The 27,750-nt window shown below is 41.1% G+C and overlaps 1 protein-coding gene across 1 annotated transcript in view; it reads right to left on the bottom strand.

Annotated features, from left to right (window-relative positions):
* NUP210 (nucleoporin 210) overlaps positions 1-27,750 on the bottom strand; it is a 183,763-nt gene that overhangs the window by 8,088 nt on the left and 147,925 nt on the right. The window contains exons 29-36 of the mRNA XM_069083772.1: positions 21,267-21,358; positions 17,854-18,028; positions 12,099-12,274; positions 9,832-10,052; positions 9,340-9,476; positions 8,080-8,203; positions 4,640-4,786; positions 2,570-2,820 (exon numbers count right to left, since the gene is read on the bottom strand). Coding sequence (XP_068939873.1) covers positions 2,570-2,820; positions 4,640-4,786; positions 8,080-8,203; positions 9,340-9,476; positions 9,832-10,052; positions 12,099-12,274; positions 17,854-18,028; positions 21,267-21,358 — 1,323 coding nt within the window. The remainder of the gene's footprint in view (positions 1-2,569; positions 2,821-4,639; positions 4,787-8,079; positions 8,204-9,339; positions 9,477-9,831; positions 10,053-12,098; positions 12,275-17,853; positions 18,029-21,266; positions 21,359-27,750) is intronic.

Below are 27,750 nucleotides of genomic sequence, written 5' to 3'. Positions count from 1 at the left end.
CACACACACACACAGATAATTGCCCATCAATTTATAGCTACATTCTTTTATACATATGATCTCCTTTGATCCTCAAAACAAACCCTGGGAAAAGTAGGCAGGGAAAGGGTTATTGTTACCATATTGCAGCTGAGAAAACTTAAGCCCATAGCACCTAAGTGACTTCCCACTATAATGGATATGTATATATAGAGCTGCTATTGGAAAACAGGTCTCCTGACTCTTCTTCCAAGGATCCTTTTCCAACCCCATGCTGCCTCTTAAGAAACATTTTCACAGGGAGACATTTCGCAATTTTCAGAATATGTCAGACATACTGATGGGGACAAACGTGTGTGTGTGTGTGTGTGTGTGTGGAGTGCAATGGTATCAATTTTTACTGTTCATATGCAGATATTTTCCCCCCAGGCAAGGGCAGATCATCCTCATTGTGATCTAATAAAGAACTGTTTTAATCAAGACAAAATTACTATGAACTCTCTCAGAGTAACTCCTCCAGGAAAATTCATTCATTCAACACTTATTAAGTACCTACTGTGCACACAGCACTGGAAGCTGTGTTCCTTTTAATAGTTTGTACTTTTCGGTGTTTTCTTGTAGAAACTCATTGCCACACTGCAGTAAAGCAGTGGATTTTTCAGGTAGAACTCCTATAATATGTGTAGTGGGGAAAAAGGGCCTGAATCACTGAAATCAGGGATGCTTGCAATATTAAGCATCACATACCTCGCAGGGATTAAATGAGATAATGTGTCTAAAGCCTTCTGCATTAATTAGTGGTCGCTGGAGAGAAAGATGTTCTTTGATCAAGGCCTCCCTTATCTTATGCAATCTGAGTGAGAAGAGAAATGGTCTGCACATTTATCTATGGAGGTCAGGGGAATAGGCAGGCCTTTTGTCCTCCCTTCCAGTCTGGTGGTGTGTGTGTGTGTGTGTGTGTGTGCACATGTGCACATGTACTGTGTGCCTACGTGTATGTATTTAAGGGAATGGGACACTGCTAATTATCCAGCAAAGATCTGCTCTTCTTCCCTTGTAACCCTAATCTCCAAACAATAAAAAAAAACAGAACCAAAAACATGGGAAAATGAAAAGACTTAAGGCACAGACTAAGCAGCAAGGACCATTTAAAGAATCAGTTTCCCCTGCCATTAGATGCGATGTGGTTTTTGAAGAAAGCACACAGGATTCGGAATCAGAAGATCTAGATTCAGGCCAGAGCTCCATCACTTATTAGGCAGCAAAATGGTGCAGTGGCTAGAGCCCTGAAATGGGAGACTCGTTCAAATGCAACAGCAGACACCTCCTAGCAGTTAGACTCTTGGCAAATCACTTAATCTCTGTCTATCTCAGTCTCCTCAGCTATGTAAGATGGGGATAATAATAGCACCTACCTCCCAGGGTTACTGTGATGTTCAACTGGAACGGTATTTATAAAGCACTTAGCACTGTGCCTGGCAACAGTAGGCACTTAATAAGTGCTTATTCCCTTCTCTTCCCTGTGTGGCTATGGGTGAGTCATTATCTTGATGAATGTCCTTCATGAAATCAGGATAAATAGTGCTTATGCTACCTACCTCTTGGGAGCTGCTATGAGGAAAGTTCTTTCCAAAAAGTAAAGCACTATATACATTCATATGTATAGGTGCATACACTCATATATATATATATATAACATGTACACATACACATACATACTAATGACAATAATGACATTCAAGAGTATCACAACATGTCTCTTTTCCTTCCTTTGTGTCTATCCAGAGTCTTCCGGTGATTTATTGAGCAGATACTCAAGAAAGACTCAATGAATTGGTCTAAAGACTATTACAATGGTCCTTCTTACCTAATTTACTTGAATTTGGTCCCAGAGCAACCTGTATCAGGGATCTGCATACTCCAAAATGACTGAACAAGTTACGATATATAAGTGTAATGCCACATTATTGTGCTGTAAGTCACAGAGAAGCAGGTAGCAAAGCCCAAAGAAAATGTTCTCCATGACTGTAAATGAAGACAATACGGGTGGAAACAAAACTCAGGCCATATATAATAATATTGATCCAGATCAGTAAAAACACATATAGTTCTTTCTGTTCAGTTAAGATAAAATAGGGGCGGGTAGGTGGCACAGTGAATAGAGCATGGCCCTGGAGTCAGGAAGACCTGAGTTCAAATCCGGCCTCAGACACTTGACACACTTACTAGCTGTGTGACTTTGGGCAAGTCACTTAACCCCAATTGCCCTCCAAAATGCAAAAAAAAAAAGGTAAAATAGAAAAATGGAAAGTTTCATGTACTGTCGTGTCAGTTGCAAAAACTCTATTAGGGATTTTTGTTTAACTGTTTTTATGGGAAGATATGGGGAGGTGTCAATAGGAGTTATATATCAAAATAAAATACATCAAAAATTTCACAACAAATACATATATAAAAATCAAGTGTGAAATTTTGATTAGCATTAGTTAAATTCTATAAAATTCTCTAGGTTTGCCCAAGGGCACCTAAAATAAAAAAAAATCTTTCTCTTAAAAAACAAAACAGAAAACAACAAACCAAAATTACTCACCTCAAGATTCTCAAGAATCTCCATGGCTCCAAATATTTTGACCTCTGAGTTCATATAGTGGTTACTTAAGAGGATTTCTGTTTGGTCAGCATAAAGCCCGGGGTTGAAGGGCACTTCGGCACTGATCTGCTCTCCAGAGAAGTGGCTGTCTTGAAGAGAAGCTGTGACCAGCAGAGCTGTCTTCCTCATGCTGAGGTGTTTGAGCTGCTTGTCAGTAAGCCTGTGCATCATGATGGAGCAGGTGTACTGGCCTGGAGTAATTAGAGATTCAGACCTTGTATGAAGCACACACTAAATGGTTAGATACCCCTGTTGGAATCCCTGGTACCTCTGGTAATGAGAACTTTTGTCATCTATGGTGACATTTCTGATTGGTTAGGAGATTCTAGGCAACTCTATATGCTGTCAGGAAGATGCCAAATGGCATTGGTAGATGGGGGTTTCCTCACATGATAGTTCCCTAGACTGAGAAAACAGAACCAATCCTTCTCCTATCCTATGATGACATTTCAGTTCTGCCTAACACAGTGATCTAGCACAGACAGAGCTGGTACTTAATAAATGCTTGTTGACTGACTGATTGATCTATGATCTTCCCTCCCCTTTGTCACTATATCCAATTAATCACCGAGCCTCAACATTCTCAGCCCTATTTATATCCACTCCTTTATTGCCATTCCATCCTAACAGGCTTTCAAAACCTGGAGCCCACACTTTGTGTCCCTTACCTCTCAGTTAGAAGGTTGGTAGAATATTTCATTGTCAGTCCTCTATTGCGATAAAATGTTACTGGGTGTCTCTCCTTCCTGGACCATGCTACACACACTGTTGCCATGACACTCCTCTAACTCAAAAAACCTGAATTATTCCTCACTGCCTAGAGAACAAAATCCAAATTCTTTGGCTTGGCAATCAAGGCTGATTGAAAGTTGACAGTCAGCTATGTGTCCAGCTTTTGCTCATATTGTAGTCATGTTCTGGCCAAAAGGAACCACTCCCTATTCTATGGGTACATGCTCTCTTTATGATTTTGTCTTATTTTTAATGTCTGGTTTTCCCAATATCTACTTATTGAAAATCTACCCATTTTACAAGGCGCAGATCCAAAGGCGACTTTACCTAGGATATCCTTTCTAATCCATCCAGATCAGAAATGATCTCTCCACTCTGAGAACATATTTTTTGGATTTGGATTTGGATTCACTAATTATTTGTAGAATTGTCTTAGCACCTTTCCTAGAGTTTAAATCTCCTTGAGGGCACAGAGTATGCCTCTGTATCACCCTTAGTGCTCAGCACAAAGTAGCCACTTAACAATTTTTGAATTAATGCACTTGGTGCCATAATGTTTGATGTGGATCAAACTATGTGCCAGGCTTGGTGCGAGCTGCTGGGTAAATATGATAAAGTCTTTGGCAACCAAGAGCCTGAAGAAAAATGGCACCAGGGAAACCACTGAGAAATAAAAGTTTGTGTCAAAATGACTTCTGTCCAGTTGCCAGTGTTGTTAAAGATCTACAGCTTTTGCCAGCTGAGGCACAGTGATGGACGAGTGAATCAGCCAGCTGCCAGGTACATTTCCACACCTAAACTTTCTAGGAGCTGGACCCTGACCTTGCTAAATTCTCAGAGCTTGCTCATGACTCAGCAAGACTCAACTTTTTCCTCACTGTTTAGCCGGGGTTCAGATGTCCCTGGGCAGGCACCAGTTTTTCTCTAAGTTCGCTGTCAGGATCTATTCAATGTCCAATGCTCCCAGGAACCCCTCTAAACGAAAGGGTTTCTGAGAATCACAGCAAGAGTTCTCAGACTATTCCTGAGAATCACCACAACAGCAATGCTAAAGATGACAGAGGATCAGATGTTTTAGAAAAAAATAAATTCCCTATGGCAGCAGCACCGAGCCATAAACCCAAGTGCCAACATTAATTTCCTCAGGTTGAATTATCAGAAACATAGGACTGTCTTGGTAGATGGCTTCTATGAACAAAAGGCCTCATGTCTTGATATTTCCTCAAGTTATAGCTACTTCCTGGGACAATGTCAATGCCCGGACTTTGGCAAGTTTACCTAGAGAGGCATCAAATCCAGGTTCTGTAGTGAAAATGTCATATGCTGGAAAATCGAACACTTCTTGGTTGAACTGGAGCTGACAGCTGATGAGGGTTTCGGGGTGAAGTTCAACAATGGTTTCCACCTGGGCTGGTGAGCATTCCCCTAGAGATGACAGACAGGAATGTGATAAGAAGGGACAAGAATGGGTCTGACACAAGGAGCTGCCATGCCTTCCCAAGAATTTGGGCAAATTCTTCATTTCTTTGTCTATATGCATTTGTCTCTTTTTCTTTGTCTGTATACATGTCTCCCCCATTACAAGCTCTTCTTGTTTTCTAGCTAGGGACAGGATAGGGACGGGATCCATAGTCTCACTGATACAGGGGATTCTTAGGTGAGGAAATGCTTTCTCCTACTGCAGATCAGCACTTTCTCAACATCTTAGAGTAGCAGCTGTCTCACTTCTTGGTCTCAGGACCCCTTTTATTTTCAGTTTCAGATTCTCTTTTTCCCCTTCCCACTCCATTGAAAAGGCAAGAAACACTATACCTGTTACAAATATGAAGTCATGCAAAATAAATGTCCACATTAGCCATGTTATGGGAAAAAAAGAAAAAGAAAGGAAAAAATATGCTTCAATTTGCACTATAAGTCCACCAGTCCTTTCTCTGGAGGCGGAGAATATTTCTCATCATGTGTGCTTTGGGTTGTTGTGTTGATCAGACTTAACTATGTCTTTCAGAGTTGATTATTTTTAGAGTATTGCTACTGTGACGCCGAATATAGTGTTTGCAATTGACATGACAGTACATGGAACTTTCCATTTTTCTATTTTATCATTTCTTAACTAAACAGAACTATATGTGTTTTACTGATCTGGACCAATATTGCCCATTATATATGGCCTGAGTTTTGTTTCCATCAGTATTCTCTTCATTTACAGTCATTTTGGATAATGTTCTTTGGGCTTTGCTTTCTTCTCTCTGCATCAGTTCATACAAATCTACCTGTTTCTCTGTAACTTACAGCACAATAATATGGCATTACACTTAAATATATTAACTTGTTCAGTCATTTTGGAGTATGCAGATCCCTGATACAGGTTGCTCTGGAACCAAATTCAAGAAAATTGGGTAAGAAGGACCATTGTAATAGTTTTCAGACCAATTCATTGAGTCTTTCTTGAACATCTACTCAATAAACCACCAAAAGACTCTGGATAGACACAAAGGAAGGAAAAGAGACATGTTATGATACTCTTGAATGTCATTATTGTCATTACCACATATATGTATATGTGTATGTCACATGCGTATGTATGCGCGAACACACATATACATATAAATGTGTATCGTGCTTTACTGTTTGGAAAGTTACTGAGGACTCCAAAGAAGTTTTGTTTATCTGAGTTACAATCAATTGATATTTACTGTATTAGAAATTAGAGTATTTTAGTATTATTAGGAAAATAATTTTGACCTCTCAGACTTCCTGAAAGGGTCTCCAGACCACACACTTTGAGAAGCACTGTCTTAGAGCCTTAGAAAGTTTCTTGGGACCTTAAGTGGTTAAGTGACTATTCCAGGGTGACACTGCTAGCATGTGACAGAGATGGGGCTTGAACCCAGGCTTTCTTGGCTTCAATGCCAGTCAGCTCTCTATTGACTCCACTCTTTTTCCTCAAAGGGTTGGCTCTGCAGCCCTCCACACAGGGAGCAAAAGTATTACTGAGAGCTTTATAATGATAGCAGAGTTTATGAAAGGAAGGGATAAATTGTTGTCAGGTGTGTAGGTCATACTGAATCACTGACGATTTCCGCTCATTTCAGCATCTGTTCTACATCTTGTACCTCATGAGTGAGGAGGCAAATGAGCCCCCCTAATGCATTCTTTTATTTTTTTCCTGTCAGCCAGAAAGAGGAGTAATTTATTTCTGGACATCAATAGGCCAGTAGTTCTCCAATAATACACTAAATATCATTTCAACAATAGCAGAATGTCATGCACTTGTACTATGTTGAAGAAAAAAGGCCACGGTGATGTAATAAAGTCTGGCTCATTAATCACAACAAGAAGGGTGATATTTAATTTTATCAGTTAAGTAGCTTTAAAAACAGCATTTTTTTTCAGTTGTTGTCAAGACTGGTGATGGGAAAGAGAGAAAAGGCTTAGTGGTGGTAGAATCACTTAAAAAAAAAGGTAATCGTAAAAATCAAAAGCTGCTAGAAGCTTGCTGGTGGTTTATTTCCAGAATTATCCATTGTAAGGAAGAGCTCTCCTTCAGCAGCTCTTGAGATTGGAATGCATCTTTTGTTCAGAAGTGACAAATTTCAGTGTATCCATTGTACAAATATTATCCTGCCAAGTTCCCCACGTGAAACATAAAGTTCAATTACTCCAAAAGGGAGAACAGGAGTTAGGAGAAAGTTATATGAATTCCCCAGGGTCTCTCTGTCTCTCTCTTTCTCTTTGCCAATAAGGCCAGGAGACCTCTCAGCTCTGTCTTTTATCATCTGTGGGGTCCTGAGTCTCAGTTTTCTGATTTGAAAAATACTGATGAAAATAAAAATATTCACATTAAAAGGTTCATGAAATCACAAATTTAGGGCAGGAAGAGACCTTAGATCAGAATCCATCAAATCCAACATCCTCATTTTATAGCTAATAAAACAGAGACATCAAGAGATGATGTCATCTTCACAGAATCAAATAGCTATTAAATGTCTGAATCTGGATCTGAACCGAGATCTTCTGACTCTAAATACCGTGTCCTAGACATGATGCAATGATGCCTCTCAGTCTCAACATACCTTTTGAGCTACAATCAAGTGTGTTATCAGTATTCTTGTTATTAGTAAGCATGGATACCTGGAAAACCACAACCACTGATCACTTAGCTCACACTTCATGGGACTGAAGGCAGTTTGCTTGCAATACTCTATGAGGGAGGAACTATGAATATTTCAGAGGTTGGGGCAACTGACGTTCAAAGATTAAGATGTTTGTCCTCTGTTACACCGCCTAGTTTGTAGCAGAACTTGAATCCAGACCTTTGAATCTCAGATCCATTGGTGTTCTTTCCATGATGCCACCCATGCCTCTACCACAATCCAGATGATTTCCTGAGGGGCCTTTTCTGAGTCCCTCTCCTTTCTTAGAGTTTATATTGTGGTGATTCAAATTCCAGGGAGTTTCCTCCACTCAGGAGAGCATAGTGTAATCAACATATTACAGAGTGCTAGATTTGGAGGCAAGAGTCATGGGATTAGGACACCAACACCGTCATCTTATTAGCTGTGTGACCTTATCCAAGGTGCTGAAGCTCTATAAGCCTCAGTCTCCTCTTCTCTAAAATGGAGATAACAAGACTTATATCACTCTAAGAGATGTGAGAAAAGTGTTGTATAAATATGGAAGTGCCAGGTAAAAATGTTATCCCTTGGTAAGATCCTTACCTCTCAGGTTAGTGCTTCTTTCTCCAGTTACAACTATCACTTTGGAGGCAGTGATACCCTGAAAGTTGGTTGGGATGCCGCTGACATGAGTGGCCACGATCCTTTGGGGGACACTAATCCAGATCTGGAAAATAAACCAGAGCACAAAGACTTCTAACACCAAACCAAACAATGAACTGCTGCAAGAATCCACCTTGCCCTCTCGAGGCCATGTCAAACAAGCAGAAATTAAAGAAGGAACAACTGTCTCTAAGATGGGCATTGATTTTTGCCAGGGATCATGGACCTTCTGGTTTCTCATAAAGGTGATGTTTGTTCAGTTTGGTGAACTGGTTTCTCAGCAAAGGGAGGAAAAAGCCATCTTATTTAATTACCATTAATTTGAAATAAATCAGACAGCTCCTGAAGCATGCAAAAGGCCGTATTTAACATCCCAAGAATACAGTGGGCCCTGCCACTCCTAAAGACAAATCACAAATATTTCTAGGGAAAGGTACCATCTTTTTGGTTTCCATTAAAGGGAGCCTGGGCTGAGCAGAGGTCAGTTTGTGGTGTTGAATTTTCCAAAAAAAGTATCTGAATTATTTTAGGTCCTCTGTGTGAACACTGGAAATTCTTTTACACAATCACAGCTTTATTAATCAGAAGTTGTTCAGCACCGGAATCTCTTATGCTGCAGAAAGGGAATTAAGTTGCTGTCTCACGGAAGCCAAGCTAAATATGCAAACTATTAGGTTAAACTTTCTTATTCAATACAGCACACGCTCACTATAAAAATGAGATGCATTTGGATACAGACCAGGCACTTTCCATTGATTCACTCTGGTTTGCAGATAAATAGTAAAGAAAGAGAAAATGACTTTGTTCACCTCCTGGAAGATTCAGAAGGTGACTTCCTAGGGAAAGTTTTTGCATTGGAAGAATGGAGGGGGCTGAATGCTAACAATCCTGCATATCTTACCCCCAAGCTCCTCCTAGCTCTTGATGGCTCCTCAGCAGATTTCCAACTGCAGGGATTCCAGGCTGTTTTGTGGCTTGGCAGCAACACTCTATCAATTTTTAACTTCCCAACTCTGCTACCAAAAGCTGTAGATGGCAAGCTCATTTTAAAATGGAAGAACCTTCAACAGAATTTGACTTTGAGTCTCTCTTCACCCCCTGTCCTTTGCCCTCTCCACATCTACCTACAATAATTCGAGATAGTTAGAAATACTCAGAGGTGGAAAGCCAGGTCTGGGAGTCATTGGTCCAGTGCCTTACCTCCTTATATGTCCTGAGAAGTCCAGCAATCTCATAATAAACAGTCACAGCTCCAGAGTCCCTGGCCACAGCCACACCAGTCTTAGGGTCAACTTGGAGAATACTATTGGCTGAAGAGCTCCATGTTCCTGAGAGACCTAGAAAGGAGAGCTCTCCTTGTTAGATGTTTTAGGAGTCTTTCTTCTGACCTAGGCACCTACATACAAGCTGGAAACTCTGGAACATGGCTCAAATGTAAAATTTGTGTCAACTCCATAATGTTGCAAAGGAGGATTAACTCAGGTTAACTGAGTGATTTGCCCGAGGTCACATGGCTAAGGACCATTAGAGGTGTGATTTGTATCCAGGTCCCCTCATTGCAGAGTCATTGAGCTTTTCCCTATATTATGCTGTCTCCCAGTCATCAGAGCTACTTAGCAGTAGAAACATCCATCAAGTTAGAAATGGGATTTGTAACGGGGCGGGAGGGTGGGGCTGTTAGGGAGTTCTTACCATCTGGGTTTATCAGGGTGGTGCTCAAACAGAGAACATCGCCTACTACCATGGTCCCAGTTAGGTCTGGAGAGATGACCTGCTGGACAGGCAGAGGGACATAATCTGAGAGGCCAGTATGCTCCATATCCCACACGGCAAGCAGAGTCAGGCCAACATTGACAGTGCGGATGACGCAGGTGTTATTGGTAGCTCCCTTCCCGATCTGGACAAAGTCATCTCTGGGCAATGGGAAAAGAAAAATGTGTTTCCAAGAGTAGTAGCAACACATAAAAGAAACTCTGGTACATCAGACTCCATCCAAAGAAAGCCAGATTCTAGCCTGACCCCTTATATGGGAAAACATTACTAGTTAATTGAATTCATTATTTCATTAGAAAAAAAATTGGGGGGGGGGGTGGCTAGGTGGCACAGTGAATAGAGCACTGGCCCTGGAGTCAGGAGGACTCGAGTTCAAATCCAGCCTCATACACTTAACACAAAAACTTAGCCGTGTGACCTTGGGCAAGTCACTTAACCCCAATTGCCCTACCTTTCCCCCTCCAAAAAGCAAAAAAACAAAAACAAAAAAAATTTTTTTGGTCTGTTTCTAACTGAGGTATGATGGGCTCTAGTGAAAAGAATACAGCTGAGGAATCAGGAATGCTTGGTTCTAAGCCTAGTTTCATCATTGCTTTAGCTCAACTACAGAATTTTTCTTCTCTAAGAAGCCTTGATTTAGTCATCTGTGCAACGGGCCTGAAAAAAAAATCCAGATCCTCTGAGTTAATATAGCATCTAAGGGGGCCTGTGTGCCCAAGCGGTTAGCCTAAGGCTGAGATTTAGATTTAGAGAACTCCCTGTTGCTTATCGTCTATACTGACCCTGAGAATTAAACATGTCTCTACCATCTCCTGAGAAGAACTGTAGAATATCCATCTAAGAAACATTTTTGTTGTGACAATAAGGGACTGTATAGAAAACATCTCTAGCCAAAAACTGAAATCCAGGTCTTGTTTATCAGTCTGAATTTATCCAATGAGATCCTTCCATGAGAAACTCCCTCTCATTTCTATCTCATGATCAATTCAGCAACAAGGCCGATGCATCATATCAGCTTTCTTGGGTCTGTCTGCAGCTCAAGCTGGAAACTCTGAAGAATGTCTAAAAGCAATCTGTTTCTTCAGATGTTCACTGCTTGGACCCTCTCCTCTTCATCACTGGGCTTTTCTTTTCTTTTTTTCCCTTCTGTGTTCACCACATTAATACTGCTAGAGCCACAGAATCATAGAATTGGAATAAGCCTCAGAGGTAACTTAGTTCAAATGCTAGCCTGAAGCATGAATGGCCCCACCACATCCCTGGGAAGCAGACTGGGTATAGAGACTGTGCTGCCATTCAAGAACTAGTGCCAGGGAACCTGTAGGGGGTGCCATAGTGCATAGAGCACTGGGCCTGGAGTCAGAAAGACCAGAATTTGAATTTAACCTCAAACACCAGCTGTGTGACCCTGGGCAAGTCACTTAACCCCTATTTGCCATAGTTTCCTCATGCATAAAATGAGGGTAGTAATAGCACTTACTTCCCAGGGCTGTTTTCAGGATTAGATGAGATAATAATGGAAACATATTTAACACATGGTAAACATTATATAAATGTTAGCTATTATAATCATGATGTTTGTTGAATATATGAATTAATGATATAAGGTAAGGGAATCAGAAATCCTAGGTTCAAGTTTCTGCTCTGTTGCTTAGTAAATATGTCATGTGGGGCAAATCACTTTACCTGCATGTAGACATGGGGATAAGACACACTTTTGACCTCAAAGGAATATTGTGATGATTCGTTCGATTTATCCATCAGCATTTGCTTTCCATGGGCCAGGCAATGAGATGAAGTACATAGGGGGCATTGTAACTATCTTCTGCCTTTGTCTGTAACCCCAGTGCTTTTAGCACAGTATTAGGCACATAGTAGGTGCTTAATAAATGATCACTGGCTGACCGAATTTATGCTGCACAAATGTCATCTGTTTTTTATCATTAACCCTGCACCCAGAGATGGATTCTAAGGCAATAGGTCAGGGAGAGTCATAGATTCACTCAGGACATCCTTTGATTCCTTCCTCTCTCACATCCCATCCCGACACCGAAGGATGGCCCCAGCTCTACCTGGAAAGATTTGAACACTTTTAAATTCCTCAAACTATTAATATAGATGGTATGGAGAGTCCTTCAAATGCCCCATTACTATTCTGGTTTGGCAAGTGAAATTTGGGTGATCACCTGTTAGTTGCAAAGTTGAGGACGGAGTTGTGTGCATGGAAAATCTCCCCGGAATTGTCATGAAAATGCACAGTGAAGGTCAAAGTCATTCCCAAAGGTAAAGCTGCCAAAACCTCCTTATTCTGGGCATGCAGAACAGGGCTCACTGAAATCCTCAGGTATGAAACAGGAGACACCTAAGGGACATTGCCCAGGAGGAAAAATGATGCATTTTTAAAGTCGCTTACCTGGCCTCCCCTGCCCATATTTAAGACAAATGAGAATCCTTTATCAAAGCACATTCTGCATCATATTTAATAGAACATACTGTATACATGTATGCTACATAATGATATATTTATTATCTATATTGTTTCTTCATATACAGTAGAAGAACATGGTACGACTGTTGTTAGAAAGATGATATATTTGGATAGCATCATTTCCTTGCCTTTGATAAAGCAGCAGTTGACCTTATCCTTGAAGTCATGACAAAGAAAAAAGATGAAAGCCCCTGCCACTGTTCCCTAGATTACTTTCATCAAGCTTTCTGACTCCTTCAGGTTCCAAACAGAGAAGCCTAGCCAAAACTCTGAGATGGACCCCCAGTTTATATCTTTTCTTATACAAAAATCAGGATATACTAAATAGTTAAATACAAGGTGACTATTCACATTTCAGAAAGATTCTCTGCTTTTTTTAAAGGATTCAACTGCAGGGATCTTCAGGGGTCCTTCAAGTAGACAAGTCTTCCACAGCATTTAAAAACAAGATTTTTGATGGAAAGAAATTAAAACTTTTTAAAACATGGAACTCTTCAATCTGTGAATCTCTATATAGGAAAAGAAGATTGATGTTGGAAAGAGAGAAGGATCCTTGACTCTATGGGGTCTGAAGAAGGATCCCAGATCTAAGAATCTAAGACTTCACCACCAACTCATCTAATAGCCTCTGGCAGGTTTCTTATGGTTTGGGGGACTTGATTTCTTCCTTTGAGAAATGAATAGGTTAGACTAGCAAATCTACTGCTAATTTCAGCTCTATAATTAAAGTTTACCCATACATACTGCCCTTTCAAGACAAATGAGTGCTCAGTCAGTTTTGACCTGGATAAGGGCTGGGCAGGGGGAGGGGGAGCTGAGAGAATAGGCCCTTGCAAGTCAACTCTCTTGAGAGAGGGATCTGTTAATTAATGAAATAGACTAAGAATGTTACAGGAAACACCTCAAAAATAAAATGAGAGTGTTTTCCCCATTGCACAAGATTCTAGAAAGTGATTAATAAAATATAAGGAAAAACAACTCTCTCTCCTGACATGTGGGGGCAGAGTTTTGAGTTGTCTGCCCACTTTGGCCTCCATAAGCCTGAGTTTCCTTCTAGACTCACCAACTGCGAGAGACAGAACACCCTTAAAGGTCATCTAGAATGAGGTTACACAGACCAATTTCTTGTGAATTTAGAATGGAAGAAATTACACCTTTATTTTTACTGTAATTGTTTTTCTTTGTAATCCTACATATTTTATATATTTAAAAACATCATTCTGAGAAGGGGTTGTTTCCATAAAATTCACCAGACTGACAAAGTGGTCCATGATACCAAAAAAGGTCAAACTCCTGATCTCTAACAACTTTCCCATTTTACAGGTAAGAAAAAAGAGGTCTAAGACATAGAAGTGGGAGAAAGACCCATATGTACAAAAATGTTTATAGCAGCTCTTTTTGTGGTGGCAAAGAACTGGAAATTAAGGGGGTGCCCATCAATTGGGGAATGGCTGAACAAGTTGTGGTTTATGCATGTTATGGAATACTATTGTGCTATAAGAAACGAGGAGCAGATGGTCTTCATATTTACCTGGAGAGGCTTAAAAGAACTGATGCTGAGTGAGAAGAGTAGAACCAGGAGAAATTTGTACACAATTACAGACACAACATATGTGTGATGACCATCTCTGATAGACTGGACTCCTCTCAGCAATGCAGTGATATAAGTCAATCCCAAAAGACTCATGATGGAGAGAAATATGTGCATCCAGAGAAAGAACTAGAAAGAACTGAGTTTATGTCCAAGTGGAAGCAAAATACCTGATCTTTTTCCTTCTCTTATTTGGTTTTATGTCCTCTTTACCATTTTTCATTCCATCTGATACAATCCGCCTTTATAACCTGACTAATGTATAATGTGAAAGTATTTACAGATCCTATACTTGACTATATGCCACCATGGTGGGGAGGGGGACAAAATGTGAAACTCAAGGAATTGTGGAATTGAATGCTGTAAACTAAAAGGAAACAAACAAATTAATAAAAAAAGAAAAAATATATATTAAAAAAAAAGAAAAAGAGGTCTAGTGAGGTGCTAGCTTGCCCACAGTCATATAGCTAAGCCAGTGTTGTAGGTAAGATTCAGACTCATAACTAGTAACATACCCTAGTCATCCAGTAACTCATAGCCAGTAATTGTTGGAGGCAAGATGCAAACTCATATTTCCTGACTCTTGGTTTATGATGTGGTTTGCTCAATGCTACATTTCTAGTAAATATAGCACAGTTTGAATCAAAATCCAGGTCCTCTGACCCTGAGTTTGGGGCCCTGTTTCCTATCCTAGGCCTGGAAGCCCCATCTTCTCTTCGGATTCTCTGTCTTCTGAAGCACTTTGTACATTTCTTCTGACACCTACTCTGCTGTTCCCAGTGTACTTGTCTCACTCTCTGTCTGTGGCTTGTTTGCCATGGCGCCATTTGTAGCACCCAGCACAGCAGCCTACAACTATCAAGAATACAAAAATATTTATTGAACTGAATCTTAAGGCCCTCTACAGTTTGGCTGCATGTTGCCTTTCCCACTTCTTTTCATATTATTCCTTTTCAAGTATATTATGTTCTAGCCAAATGGGGTAGCTAGCCATTCTGTGACCTCTGCAATCCTATTTTAGTGTATTCAGGGAATCTATGAATATTTTATCAGGCACAGGGGGACAAATGATGATAGGGAACCTTTCATATATGTCCATGAAATACCAGAACCCAAGGAGCGTTGGCAGAATCAAGACAAGGCAATCTGTCTAACCCAGCCAAAGCTTGATAACTGTACTTTGTGGGACACTGCCCACCAAAGCTCTCACTGGAGTAGATAGGATGTGACAACATTAGGGACAGAAGAAAAGGTGGGAGAATCAAGAGATAGGGGTTTGGGCATGAATCTTGCCTGCTATGTGACTGCGGCCCAGCTAATTAATCTGTTTGGACCTTGGACTCTTCTGTATAATGAGGATAAGAATATTTCACATATGTGGTGAGGAAAGAACCTGTCTTGCAGGAAAATGAGTTATTATCATGAAAAAAAAAACACATGGGAGATGGAGAAATGAAATTTCTGGTATTGAAACATGAATTCAGGGTAGTTAGGTGGCATAGTGAATAGAGCACTGGCCCTGGAGTCAGGAGGACCTGAGTTCAAATTCAGCCTCAGACACTTAAAACTTACTAGTTGTGTGACCTTGGGCAAGTCACTTAACCCCAATTGCCCTTCCAAAAAGCAAAGTAATAAACAAAAAAAAATCATGAATTAATTAAAAATTCCCTTTTTTGCCCCCATGTTACTAATACCATAGATGGTTACCAATCTTGCCTATGCCTGGTTCCAGCTCTGATCCTGGACTGGAAGGAGTTAATGGGGACCTCCTGTTCTAATCTCCAGCATTCAGAAAGCTAGAAAAATTGTTAGGCTGTCTCCTTTTATCCTGTTCATGTACCATGCAAGCCAAGTAGCAGAAAAGGAAGCTCTTCAAGCAAACTAGTCATTGAAAGAGATAAAGGTGGCCCCTTTGAAAAATTGTTCTCACTCTTTCCCCACAATGGGCAGCAAAATGCTGTTTGAGTATACCAATGCACCTCGAATAAAAGTTAACAGGGTCATGGACCTAGACCAGAAGGTCCAGGAAGCTAAATGACTTTTCCAAGGCCACACAGGTAGTAGCAATGGCAAGATTTGAACACAAGTCAAAGTCTATGTTCTTTTAATTGTATCATACTGCTTAATTTTCTGAAAGAAAAGTTTTCCCTCAGGAAAGAGAACATGTACCAATCTTCCCTCCCTGAATAAATAGTACAAAAACATTCATTTCTTTGATTATTAATATGATAGGCAGCCTGGAGAGTGGAAAGTGTGTTTCCTCTCTCAAATGGAATTAGTTATCAATGCACTAGGACCCTCATGTGACCAACAAGAGGGAAGATGAAAAGTTTTCTCTGATCCTCATGACCTCTCAGATCTCTTCATAATAGGAATTATGTGCAAGAGATAAAACAGTATCTTTGTCTCCACGGTCTACACCAAGAATTTCAATGAATTAACAGCAGGAGGATAAGTCCTAACCCTTCAAAGAGCTCACTCAGTAACCCCTTCCTCCAAGATCCAGCACATATAGGTAGTGGGGCTGTATGAGCTGACCTACAGACTTGTGACAGAACTCAACTCTACTCTGCCTCCTCCCAGTGGTAAAAAAAAAAAAAAGTAAGTTTTCTTAGGCTGGTAGAATGACATGGTAGCATTCCATGCTGCAAAAGAGGGAATTGGGTTAAGATGTGTGGATATTTGGGGGGGGGGGGTGTGTACATGTGTGTGTGTGTGTGTGTGTGTGTGACTGCACTAAACCTGAGTTAAAGAGTACAGCATCAGCTGGGGCCAGTCTTGTACCTCTAGAAGCCACCTCGGGCAAACACTAACCCTGGTGAAATATGATTTACCATGTGGGAGGATATGTGTTGAGATAGTTTTGAGCTCCATCTTCCAGGGGAACTGCTATCAAAGGTGAAGGAATCAGACTAAGAAACAGGAGAACTTAAGAGGAGAAAAAGGACTGAAACTAAGAAAGACTTCAGGAAGAAGAAAACTCAATTAAAGACCTTAAGTATAAGTAGGTAAACTAATGGGGAAGATATTAATAGCAGATGGGAAGATGGCTTCCAGATCGGGTAAAAGAGTCCAGACATCTGTAAGTAAATATAATAATGCAAATGAAAAATGGTATCAACACTTGATGAAGCAAGGGACCCTATGGATTCTCAAGAGAACATGGTACTACAGCAAGATGTTCCTGAATGGTTTACAACAGAAATAAGAATTGTGAAAGCATAATTTGTGGCCTGAACAGCAAAAATAATTGACCCAACAGAAAAATTTGAATCTACAGTGGCAAGTCTCACCAAAGAAACAAAAGAGAAAATTGGGAATGGAAATATACAGAAGTGACAGAGAATCTGGAAGAAGATAAGCAAAAAGTAATAGAGTTAAAAGACAATATGATCTCCACATAAGCAAAAGACAGTGATCTTTAAATAGGATGCATAGAGACGATGTAAGGATTATAGGTTTGTCTCCCAGAAGAATATGAACAGAAATAAAAAACCTTGGAACGCCATAATGCAAGAAATAATGCAAGAAAACAGCTCAGACCTTTTGAACACAGGAATCAAAATGCCTATTGAAAGAATCCACAGATGATCTAGAGGAAAAAAATCAATTCACTACTCATTCTCATACGGCAATTGTGATGGAAGTGTTTTTAAATCATAAAATACTATATAAATATGAACAAACATTATTATTCACATGACTTGTTTATCACTCTAGTATGAAATGGGTTTTTCTTTAAAAGTACAGCCATCTGATATATAGAGAGGTTAAACTTTTCATATTTGCAAGGGGAAAAAAATGCATAAACCTTAAAGATTTTATTCCAGAGAAAGAAGGGAAAAAAATCATTCTATCCCACCTTCACAGCTACAATAACTGTCTGGTTGACTCCAAATGGCTCTTGTGAAATCACTTCAATTGTTGATGTCCCAATCAGCGATCCAGATACCAGGAAGCCTTTTTCATCGATGTACACAACAGGAACCTTTTCTGGTCCATCCAGAATGCGGTAACTCAGAGATGCAACTCCATCCCTCCAAGAAGCAAAAGCAGACTCTCTTAAGAAAGATATTTATTTGCACAGGAAGCTAAAGAGGCTGACTGGGTCAAATCAGGGCAAAGTCTATGTGGTTGGGACACAAAGAGACCGAATCCAGGAGCTTTGATATACAATCTGAGTATCTATTTCACAAATTCTGATTTTAGATGGCTTAGGGGGAAATAAAAGGTCTTATCTTGCCTCCACCATGTATCAGGACCCAGTTGCTGTCAGCTCTACAGAAGCCTCATCATTCACTGACTGAAAACTTAATTTGGAAAACTAATGGTTATAGGGACAACATATTTCCTCAGAAGCCATTTGGTGAACAGTGTCTAATGGGCATTAATCAGCAAAAAAAGGAAAGGTACAGAGGGTTAAACTTCCATCAGACATTTGGAGATCTTTTTTTTTTTTTACCATTTCAAAATACTTTTAAAGCACTTGACACTCTAATTGAAAGCCACAGCCTAACACAACTCCCTCCTTTCCAGGTCTTCCATCTCTGTTCCAAGTACGCAGTGTTCCCAAGGCTCCAGATTTGGGTTAGTTGCTGCTGCCACCACATCTGGCCACTAAGGGTGCACTGAACCCTCCCAATGTTGACTACCGCCTGAGAAATCCTACTTTCCCATATAATTGAGGCACAGGAGGTTGGGGTTTCCAAAATGAATTTTTATTAGGAGACTGGGAGTTGAGGGGTTAAGAAAGGGATAGGTTAAAAAAAAGGAAAGAAAAAAATGCATTTTCTGAATTTAACTAAAATGTCTGATCACACATTGGCTTAACTGATTGTTTACAAGGCCTCCCAAGCTCTGCTTACATTTCTCCACTATGATCTTACTCACTTTCCTTGGCCCATCTCACTAGACTCTGACCCATCCAGTATTACTGCTCTAGTGAGTCAGGATTCTTATCTTTGTTAGTATAATTGCCAGGCCTCACTAGTGACTCTGTAGCCACCAGGAATAAAGTTTTACAGGTGGAAAGAGAACTCAGAGGTCTTCTAGTACAAAACTCTCATTTTGCAGGTTAGGAAACTGAGACCCAGAGAGGCAAAGTCACTTGTCCATGATGATACAGGTAGTGAAAGAGGCAGAATTTGAACCCAGGTCCTCTGACTCAAAATGCAGAGTTCCTTCCACTTCCTCACGTACCATCCTTGCCTTTGAAGTTTCTTCATGACCTTCTACTTCCTTTACCAGGTAACACTCTTTTTCTAACCATTAGTGCCTAGAAGCAGCCAGGCAGTGACACAGTGGATAGAGTGCTAGATAGTTGGGAAGATCTGAGTTCAAAACCAGCCTCAGCCACTTACCAGCTGCATTACCCTGGGCAAGTCACTTCATCTCTTTCTGATTCAATTTTCTTAGCTGCAAAATGGGAATAATAATAGCTCCTGTCTCCCAGGGTTGTTGTTGAGGATCAAATGAGATGATATTTGTAAAGCACTTTGGAAACCTTAAAGTGTTATATAAATGCTAGCTCTGCTAGCTTTTATTTCAAAACTCCCTGTTCCTTTGAAGCTTATTTCCTATCCTCGTCCTGTCTGAAGGAGCCAGTCTGATGCTCATCTGTAGGACAGGATGACTGACAACTCTTGAGTTTCAAAAATGTTGTATACTTTCCAAGGTAAGTGAGCACACGGGCATCAGTTCTTAAGATTCCTCTAAAGAGCCATATTTGAAACAGAGCAGGTGTCAATCAGCTGGGGATGAGCCGAACAAACAGTAGCATATCGATGCAAGGGAATATCATTGTACTGTAAAATGATGAGGATCATGGAAAGACTTAGATGAACTCATGCAATGTGAAGGAAGTAGAACTATGAGAACGATATATTCAATGATCATACTAATACAAATGCCAAGAACGTTAAAAAGAAATCCAACTCTACATAACTGTAAGAATCAATCTTAAAAAAGAAAAAGAGGTGTGGCTAGGTGGTGCAGTGAATAGAGCACCGGCCCTGGAGTGAGGTCCTCTGGCCTCAACACTCAAAACAAAAAACTAGCCGTATGACCTTGAGCAAGTCACTTAACCCCAATTGCCCTACCTTCCCCCCCCCCTCGAAAAAGAAAAAAGAATCACTTTTGGTCCTAGAGGAAACAGAATGAAACATTTCCCTCTTCTTAAAAGAGGAGGTACAGGATATTGCATACTCTGTTGGATATGTTCTTTTTGGATTGAACTTTGCTTAACTTGAAGAGGAGTTCAATGCCAGAGGGTGGGGGTGCTACATCCAGAAATGACTGTGATGTAAACACAAACAAAGCAAAACCTTTTTAAAAAATCACCAATAGCCAGGTTTTCCCCTGGTTCAGTTCATTCATCCACAAAATGGGAATAATAATAATTTCACTACATATCTACTTCATGAGAGACAATAGGACATTGTAGATAGAGAAACAGTGTGACATCTACTATTTTACATGACCCTGTGCAAAGCAGATAACCTCTTGGTTGCCTGGGCAACTCTCAAAGATGATAAATTGCAGAGAAAAGTGCCAACTTGTAGAAGTAGAGGGAATTTTCTAACCTGGGAGTTCAGAATATCTAATTTCAGCTCCAGTCCCTCTCCCTAGCCACCTACTGCATAGAATTGTTGTGAGAAAAGTGCTTTGTAAATTGTAAAGTATTATATAAAAGTTATTCCCTTAACAAATACATAAGATGGATGTCAGTAAGCACGACAGCAGTTACTTTAAGATCTCAGGAGCTGGAATACTGCAACACAGCATAGCAATTTCTTTTCTTTCATGCAGAGAACTTTGACTAGGTGCCTCCAATGTCTATCTGCAAAGAACCCCAGATGGAGGTTAGCAGACCCAGGTTCGAGTCCCCTTTTCATCTTTGTGTGATCTTGGAAAAGATTCTTTGGAAAGTTTTCTCATCTTTAAAACGGTGCTAATCATAAGTGTCCTATTTGCCTCAAAGGGTTATTAATAAAGATCACGTGAGGCTTTGTATGTAAAGCGCTTGTGACGCTACAGAAAGGGGACCTACCTATTCGATAGCCTGAGGAGAAGAGAAAAGAGAGAATGCATAGTAAAGAAGTAGGAAGGGAAGAAGAAAGAGAAATGAGATGGGGGGGTGTGAATTTTTAATGAAACCTCACAGAAAACCATAAGTTTTCCCACTTTTTTGAGCAACTTGGAGCCCCCCCCCACACACACACACACATACACACACCCCTTTGTGACCTTGGGAAGAGCTCCATTTGAGGTATGTACCTGTTTGTCTGAAGCTTTATAAATGAATTCGGTGACATTAATATTTGTTCGGCTTCTATTTCAGGATTAAGCAGTAGAAGCTTTTCAAATACCTGTAAAAGACAGAGAGGGAGAAAGAGTTTTATTACCTCCAGTACCATCTGAGTCACACACACACATCTGTTTAGATTCTCTCATGGGGTGGGAGCCAAGAAAAGTGAGAGAACAGAAGGCTACAGCAATTGTTTTAAGCTACTTACAATTGAGTCATTATTGAACTTCTCTGTAACAGTAAACTCAACTTTCAGACAGGCAGAAGACATGCTGAAAACAACTAGATAGGCCATCTCCATCTGTTCTCATATTAAAATGAAGGTGGGACACTTACCCTCTTTAAGCAAGGACAGATCTGCTGAGAATGCCCATTTGGTACTCCCTACCAAAAATTCTATAGCTTCGCTTAAAAACACGTACAAATGGGAGGCTAAAGAAAGCTTTGGCAGAATGAGGACTCTAATGCCATTCCAAATATAACGCTACCAACACCAAGAACTCTCTCTCTCTCTCTCTCTGTGTGTGTGTTTCTGTCTGTCCATCTCTCCTCTTCTCTCTCTCTGTCTGTCTGTCTGTCTCTCTGTTTCATTCCCTTCATGTTAACACCCTGATCCTCACCGCCAGCTGCTCAGACTCTGATTTCCTGTTTCATCACTTCATTGCCTTATCTCATCCCCTCCCTATCTTGACACATTCTGACAGTATCTACAAAGATCCAGGGAAGTGGCAAGTCAAACCACCACGAGATGAATTCAATCAAGCAGATAGTAAATCTTAAAACACAGACCTAATGCTTTTTCTTACATGTCAGCAGCCTCACCTGGCTACATTCTAACTTAGACTGTCTGGTCTATCTGGGGGTCAGTATTGTTAAGCCCTGGAGAACCAGGGTCTCTCTGCTGGCTTACTCATCTTCATCACAAAGGGGAGCCACTGAGCCAATATGGTCCAATACAACTATGGTGGAGAGACTACTTTCAGAAGCCAGTCATGAGATGTGGTACAGTAGAGAGAGTGTTAGATCTGGGAATAGAAATTTCAAATGCTGGCTCTCCCAATGACTACCTATGTGACTTTGGACAAGTGGCTTAGCATTTCTGGACCTCAATTTCTTCATACATAAAAAAAGGGGATGAAACGAGATAACCTCTAATGTCCCCTCTGATCCTCTAACTTGAGTTCTAGTACCACCACCTATGATCTGTGTCACTGTGGACAAGTCATAGACTCTCTGAGCCTCAGTTTTCTTATCTATAAAAAGAGACTACTGCTACTTAGATGAACAGGTCCGTTATAAAAATCAAATAAGGGAATATGTGTAAAAAGGCTTTTCAGAATTCTAAAATGCCAGTGCACACTATTAGTACCCTGGGTATGAAGGGAGGGGGAATATGGGGCTTTCTGTCTCCCTCATGTACTGTCTGCTCATGGCACTTATTTTTGTTACTTTCTTTTTCAAGGTACCGCCCTTCCTGAAGATCTTCATCAACACAGCCTTCTCCTAATAGACCACAAAGACATCTCAGAACAAGCAAAGGTATCTGCTTTCAGAAATTATGCTCTGGGGCCCAGTCTCTCTGCCCTAGTACAGACTCTGGGTCTTAAGAAGACAAACCAGGAAGAACAGAATTTTGGTAGTCATTTGGATGAAGACGGAGGTATGTGGGGAGCCTGTTCATACCAACTATTGAAAGCTGATTGTTAAAACAGCAAATGCTAGAAATCAGGGATTGATTTATGGTTTTAAGAAAGTGACAGAGAGGGGTGGCCAGGTAGCACAGCGAGTAAGAGCACTGGCTCCAGTGTTGAGAAGACCTGGAGATCGAATCCCGGGCTTAGACACTTAGCACCCACCCAGAAACACCTGGCCGTGTAACCTTGAGCAAGTTACTTAACCCCAATTGCTTAGGGGCAGCCAGGTGGCTCAGCGAGTAAGAGCACCGGCTCCAGTGTTGGGACAACCTGGAGATCGAATCCCGGGCTCAGACACTCAGCACCACACCCAGAAATAACTGGCCGTGTAACCTTGAGCAAGTTACTTAACCCTGATTGCTTAATAAAAAATAAAAAAAAAAAGTGACAGAGAAATGCTAACAATGACAATTAAACTTAATGGAAGATCGTGTGAACGTTTTTCCCTGAAGGGCAGAGGTGTTAAACATTTGCCAACGTGCCCCTGGACACAAATAGAGTTAGAGTTCTAGACCCAAAGCCTGGAGATCTGGATTCTAGCCTCAGCTCAGAAACTTACAAACTGTCTGACCACAGGCAGCCTTCATCTTCCTTTAGCTTTGCTTTCCTTTATGTTTGGTAGATTAGTCATGTCTAACTCTTCATGACCCCATTTGGGGTTTTCTTGCTAAAGATACGTTTGCCACTTTCTTCTCCAGCTCATTTTACAGATGAGGAAACTGGGGCAAATAGGGGTTAAGTGACTTGCCCAGGGTCACATAGTTAGTAAGCATCTGAGTTCGAATTTGAACTCAGGTCCTCCTAACTCCAGAACTAGTATTCTACTACCTAGCCACCTTTACTAACCTCATAATGTTGTTTTGAAGAAAGCACTTAGAAAACCAATGAGGTAATAAATGTGAATGCAATTTACATTTAAATGTAAGCTATTTGTTATTGTTACCATCCTCACTCAAGTCCAGGCAACCTGGGTAGATTTGTAGAAGTACTGCAGGGGGGCATGGGGCATGGGGCATGGTCCGGGAGTTTCTGGGATGAGCTGATAGCATCCATGTTGAGATTTTTTTTACTATCACATAGCACTTCATAGCTTACAAATCAATTTTATATGAAAATAGTTTCATATATGGTTATATGCAGTTATTCTATAACACACACACACACACACACACACACACACATATATATATATAAATGTGTGTGTATGTATATAAATCACCTTTTCTGAGTTGTATAAAAACCCTGTAAATGGAATGGAGAGATGACATTATCCTCATTTTATAGATGAGGAGGCCAGAGTCCAGAGAATGTAAATGCAGTATCTAAACTCAAACAAATAATATCCGATAGAATATATGTTCTTTGAAGGCAAGGACCATTTTACTTCTGTCTTTGTATTCTCATGTCTAAGGCCATGACAGGCAGATAGTAAGTGCTTAATATATGCCTCCTCATTAATTGACTTCAGTGGCAGAGCCAGATCTCAAATCTGGGACTCCCAACTCCAAAGTTCAGCACTCTTCCCAGTTCTACCCTGGGTGAAGTGTATTTCATGAACCACTGGGTCCACTGCTGATCAGCATTAGACTCAGTCAGACTTTTCTTAGGGCCTGGGTGCATGGGCCACAGGTTAATTTTCAGCCCCTATTTGTAGATCCCTAAAGCAAGATTCAATGGGTCCCCTTTTCTTTTTACTGTTATTTATATATCTATTTCTACAATACCTCTATTCCTAAGGAATGGAGGACCTAGCATCCATTTCTAGTAAAAATCAGTCTTAGTGTGTGGGAGATAAAAATTAATCCTTCCCCAGAAATCTCCACTCGGAGCAGAAACCAGTGTTATCTCTGGGGAAGGGCCCCTTCAGTTACCAGGCTTTCTGAAACCTGTCTCCTCTGCTTCAATGAGTCTGTGATCTAAAGACCTCAAAATGAGCTGTTTCCATTTCTCTACTCCACTGACACTGCCTGCCATGTGAAAGAGAGCCTGTCTGGGGGAACCCAAGCAGTGCCTGTTAACAGCCCTGTGCCAGATCTGGCCAAATGTCAGGGCTGAAAAGGACAGGAGAGAAAGTGCCCATTAGCCTCAGAAGCCCGAGTTGACTGAGAGATGACACTTAGGAACAGTGTTTTTCCTTTTCCTGTTCATTATGATCATCACCATCACCGCATCTTCAGAAACATCAGTGCTTATCTGGGTCCCCCAGAGAAGTACAGAAAGCACCCCCTGGTTTCCTGACCTGCTCTGGCTGGGTGTGGCTGCCTTCTTGTGGGCAGGCTAGGGTGGTGAGAGTTTCAAGGTTGGTCTATCGTTAGGAAACCATTCCAAAATGGCCAGGGAAGGATATAAAGTCAAGAAGTACCAATGAAGGCAGTATCTAACTGGGAATTCAGTATGTAATAGTGTAGTACTGCAAGATAAGGGGATATTGACACACTCTCCAAGAAGCAGTGAAATCCAGCTGGGCTGGGCTCCAAAGACTGGCTATGTTCTTTTGTACAAAGGGTTAGAAGGCTCCCTCTCCCTTCCTGCCTCGGTCTCCTCTAAAGACCAGCTCCGGTGCCACCTTCTACATGAGGCTTTTCCTACCCTTCCCCCCCACTTATTAGCACTCTTTCCCTCCTGAAATTATTCTTTATATGATCAATCAAAAAGGACAATCAAGAATCTGCTAGGTATTTATTTTTATTACTCATCCTCTTATTTTTTTTGTGTGTGTATTTGTTTAGCACTGTGCTAGGTAGGTACTAGGGACACAAAGGCAAAAGTGTCAATAGTCTCTGCCCTCAAGGAGCACTCTTTACTAAATCCTTGGTACACAGTAAGCATTTAATAAATGCTTTTCCATTTATTTATTCATTCACTTTATCAGGGGAAACAACATGCCAAATATATACCTAGTGATAGCTTGTGGTGGGGGGTAGGAACTAGCTCTGGCTGAGGTGTGAGAAAGGTACCAGCTGCCCCAGAGGCACTAAGTGCAGGTGAGGTTGGGGGGAGGCATTAGGTGGGGTTGGGGTGGGGGATCAGGAAATGTAGGAGGTGAGGCTTGAGTGAAGCTTTGAAGGAAGCATAGGGATACTAAGAGGCACAGGTAAATACAAATTTTTTATGTTTACTTACTTGGGTATATATTGCATCTTCCCATGAAAGAGGAAACTCCTTGAGGGCAGGTCCTCTGATTTTTGTCTTTGTACCCCTAGCCTGGTACAGGATATGGCTTTTAAGAAATATGGGTTGTAGGGCGGCTAAGTGGCGCAGTGAATAGAGCACCGGCCCTGGAATCAGGAGGACCTGAGTTCAAGAAACTTAACCTGGCCTCAGAAACTTAACACTTATTAGCCATGTGACCTTGGGCAAGTCACTTAACTCCAATTGCCCTGCCCTCCAAAAAGCAAAACAAAACAAAACATAAACATATGTGTGTGTGTGTGTGTGTGTGTGTGTGTGTGTGTGTTGAATTGAAAAGACAAGAAGCAGAGGGATGGATCCTTCTCTCCCTTCCTCCTTCCTTCCTTCCATATGACTTTCAGCTTTTCAGGCTCCATCTCCAACGAAAGGCAAACTCTTCCAGGCTTAATATACATTTGTTAAACTGAATTGCTAACAAGCATCCCCTATTACTGAGAAGAAGACTACCACAAACTCCTTGAATAAAACTTAGGAACTCAGCATTGAAGCCAACCTTGATTCTGACAGACTGTCAAACTGGGGTAGAGAGACAAATTGACTTATTGACTTGCCCAAGGTCTCACCATGCTTCTCTTTCTAGGCTGACTGCTCATTATTCCCCTTTCACAAGCTCTATACTCTGACCAGCAGGGCCTCCTTACTGTTCCCTCTACAGAGTGTGCCATCTCCCACCACTGTGCTCTGTGAAAGCTCTCCTCCACACCTGAAATGCTGTTCCTCTTCACCTCCTTGTAGCTGATCAAGTGCTGCCTCCTTTAGAAGGCCTTGCTGATGTCCCAATTGTTAGCACCCCTACCCATATGGTTCTGTATCGATTTTGTACATATCCTGTGCTTAGTTATCTGTGAGCTCGTCCTCCCCACCCTAAGGTAGAACGTAGGCTCGCTGAGGGCAAGGGTGACCTCGCTTTTGTCTCTCTGTCCTCAGAACCTAGGGATGTGTCTACTGCGTTGCATGGTAGTCACAATAAATCCTTGTTGATTGACTGGAGAGGAATCAAGTCGAAAGAGTCAGAGGCAACCTTCCTGAGCAGGTAACCCAGGTCCTAGCACTGAATTTGATGATCCATAGATAAGTCTTGAAATTTTGTGAGCCTAAGCAGCCCTTTGTTGTTGCTGAGTCATTTTTTCAGTCGCGTTTGACTCTTCAGGACACCATTTGGGATCTTCTTGGCAAAAATACTAGAGTGGTTTGATGTTCCCTTCTCCAGTTCACTTTACAGATGAGGAAACTAAGGCAAGCAGAGTTAAGTGACTTGCCCAAGGTCACACAGCTAGTAAGTGTCTGAGGCTACATTTGAACTCAGGGTCTTCCTGACTCCAGACCAGCCACCCATCTGCCTTAAGCAACCCTCTACAAGAGTTGACAGTCAAGAAGCAAACAGGACAGTAAAGGATCTCATACTATTGACATCCATTTTCATTGCCCTTATCCCCACAACTTGTCCACTCTCTCCATGTGCCCACAGCACAGCTCCAAGGATGGAGTCTGAGCTTAATGGGAAGTTGCTAAGATCAGCTATGTTCTCTTTGAGCCTCAGTTTCCCGAGTTGTAAAACTGGGGTAAT

This window comes from Petaurus breviceps, unplaced genomic scaffold (assembly GCF_028583685.1).
Source record: "Petaurus breviceps papuanus isolate PSGF00001 unplaced genomic scaffold, PetGlider_PUasm1.0 174, whole genome shotgun sequence".
Taxonomy (NCBI): domain Eukaryota; kingdom Metazoa; phylum Chordata; class Mammalia; order Diprotodontia; family Petauridae; genus Petaurus; species Petaurus breviceps.
The sequence above is the reverse complement of the archived record's forward strand: the minus strand, read 5'-3'. Positions and strand labels throughout refer to the sequence as shown.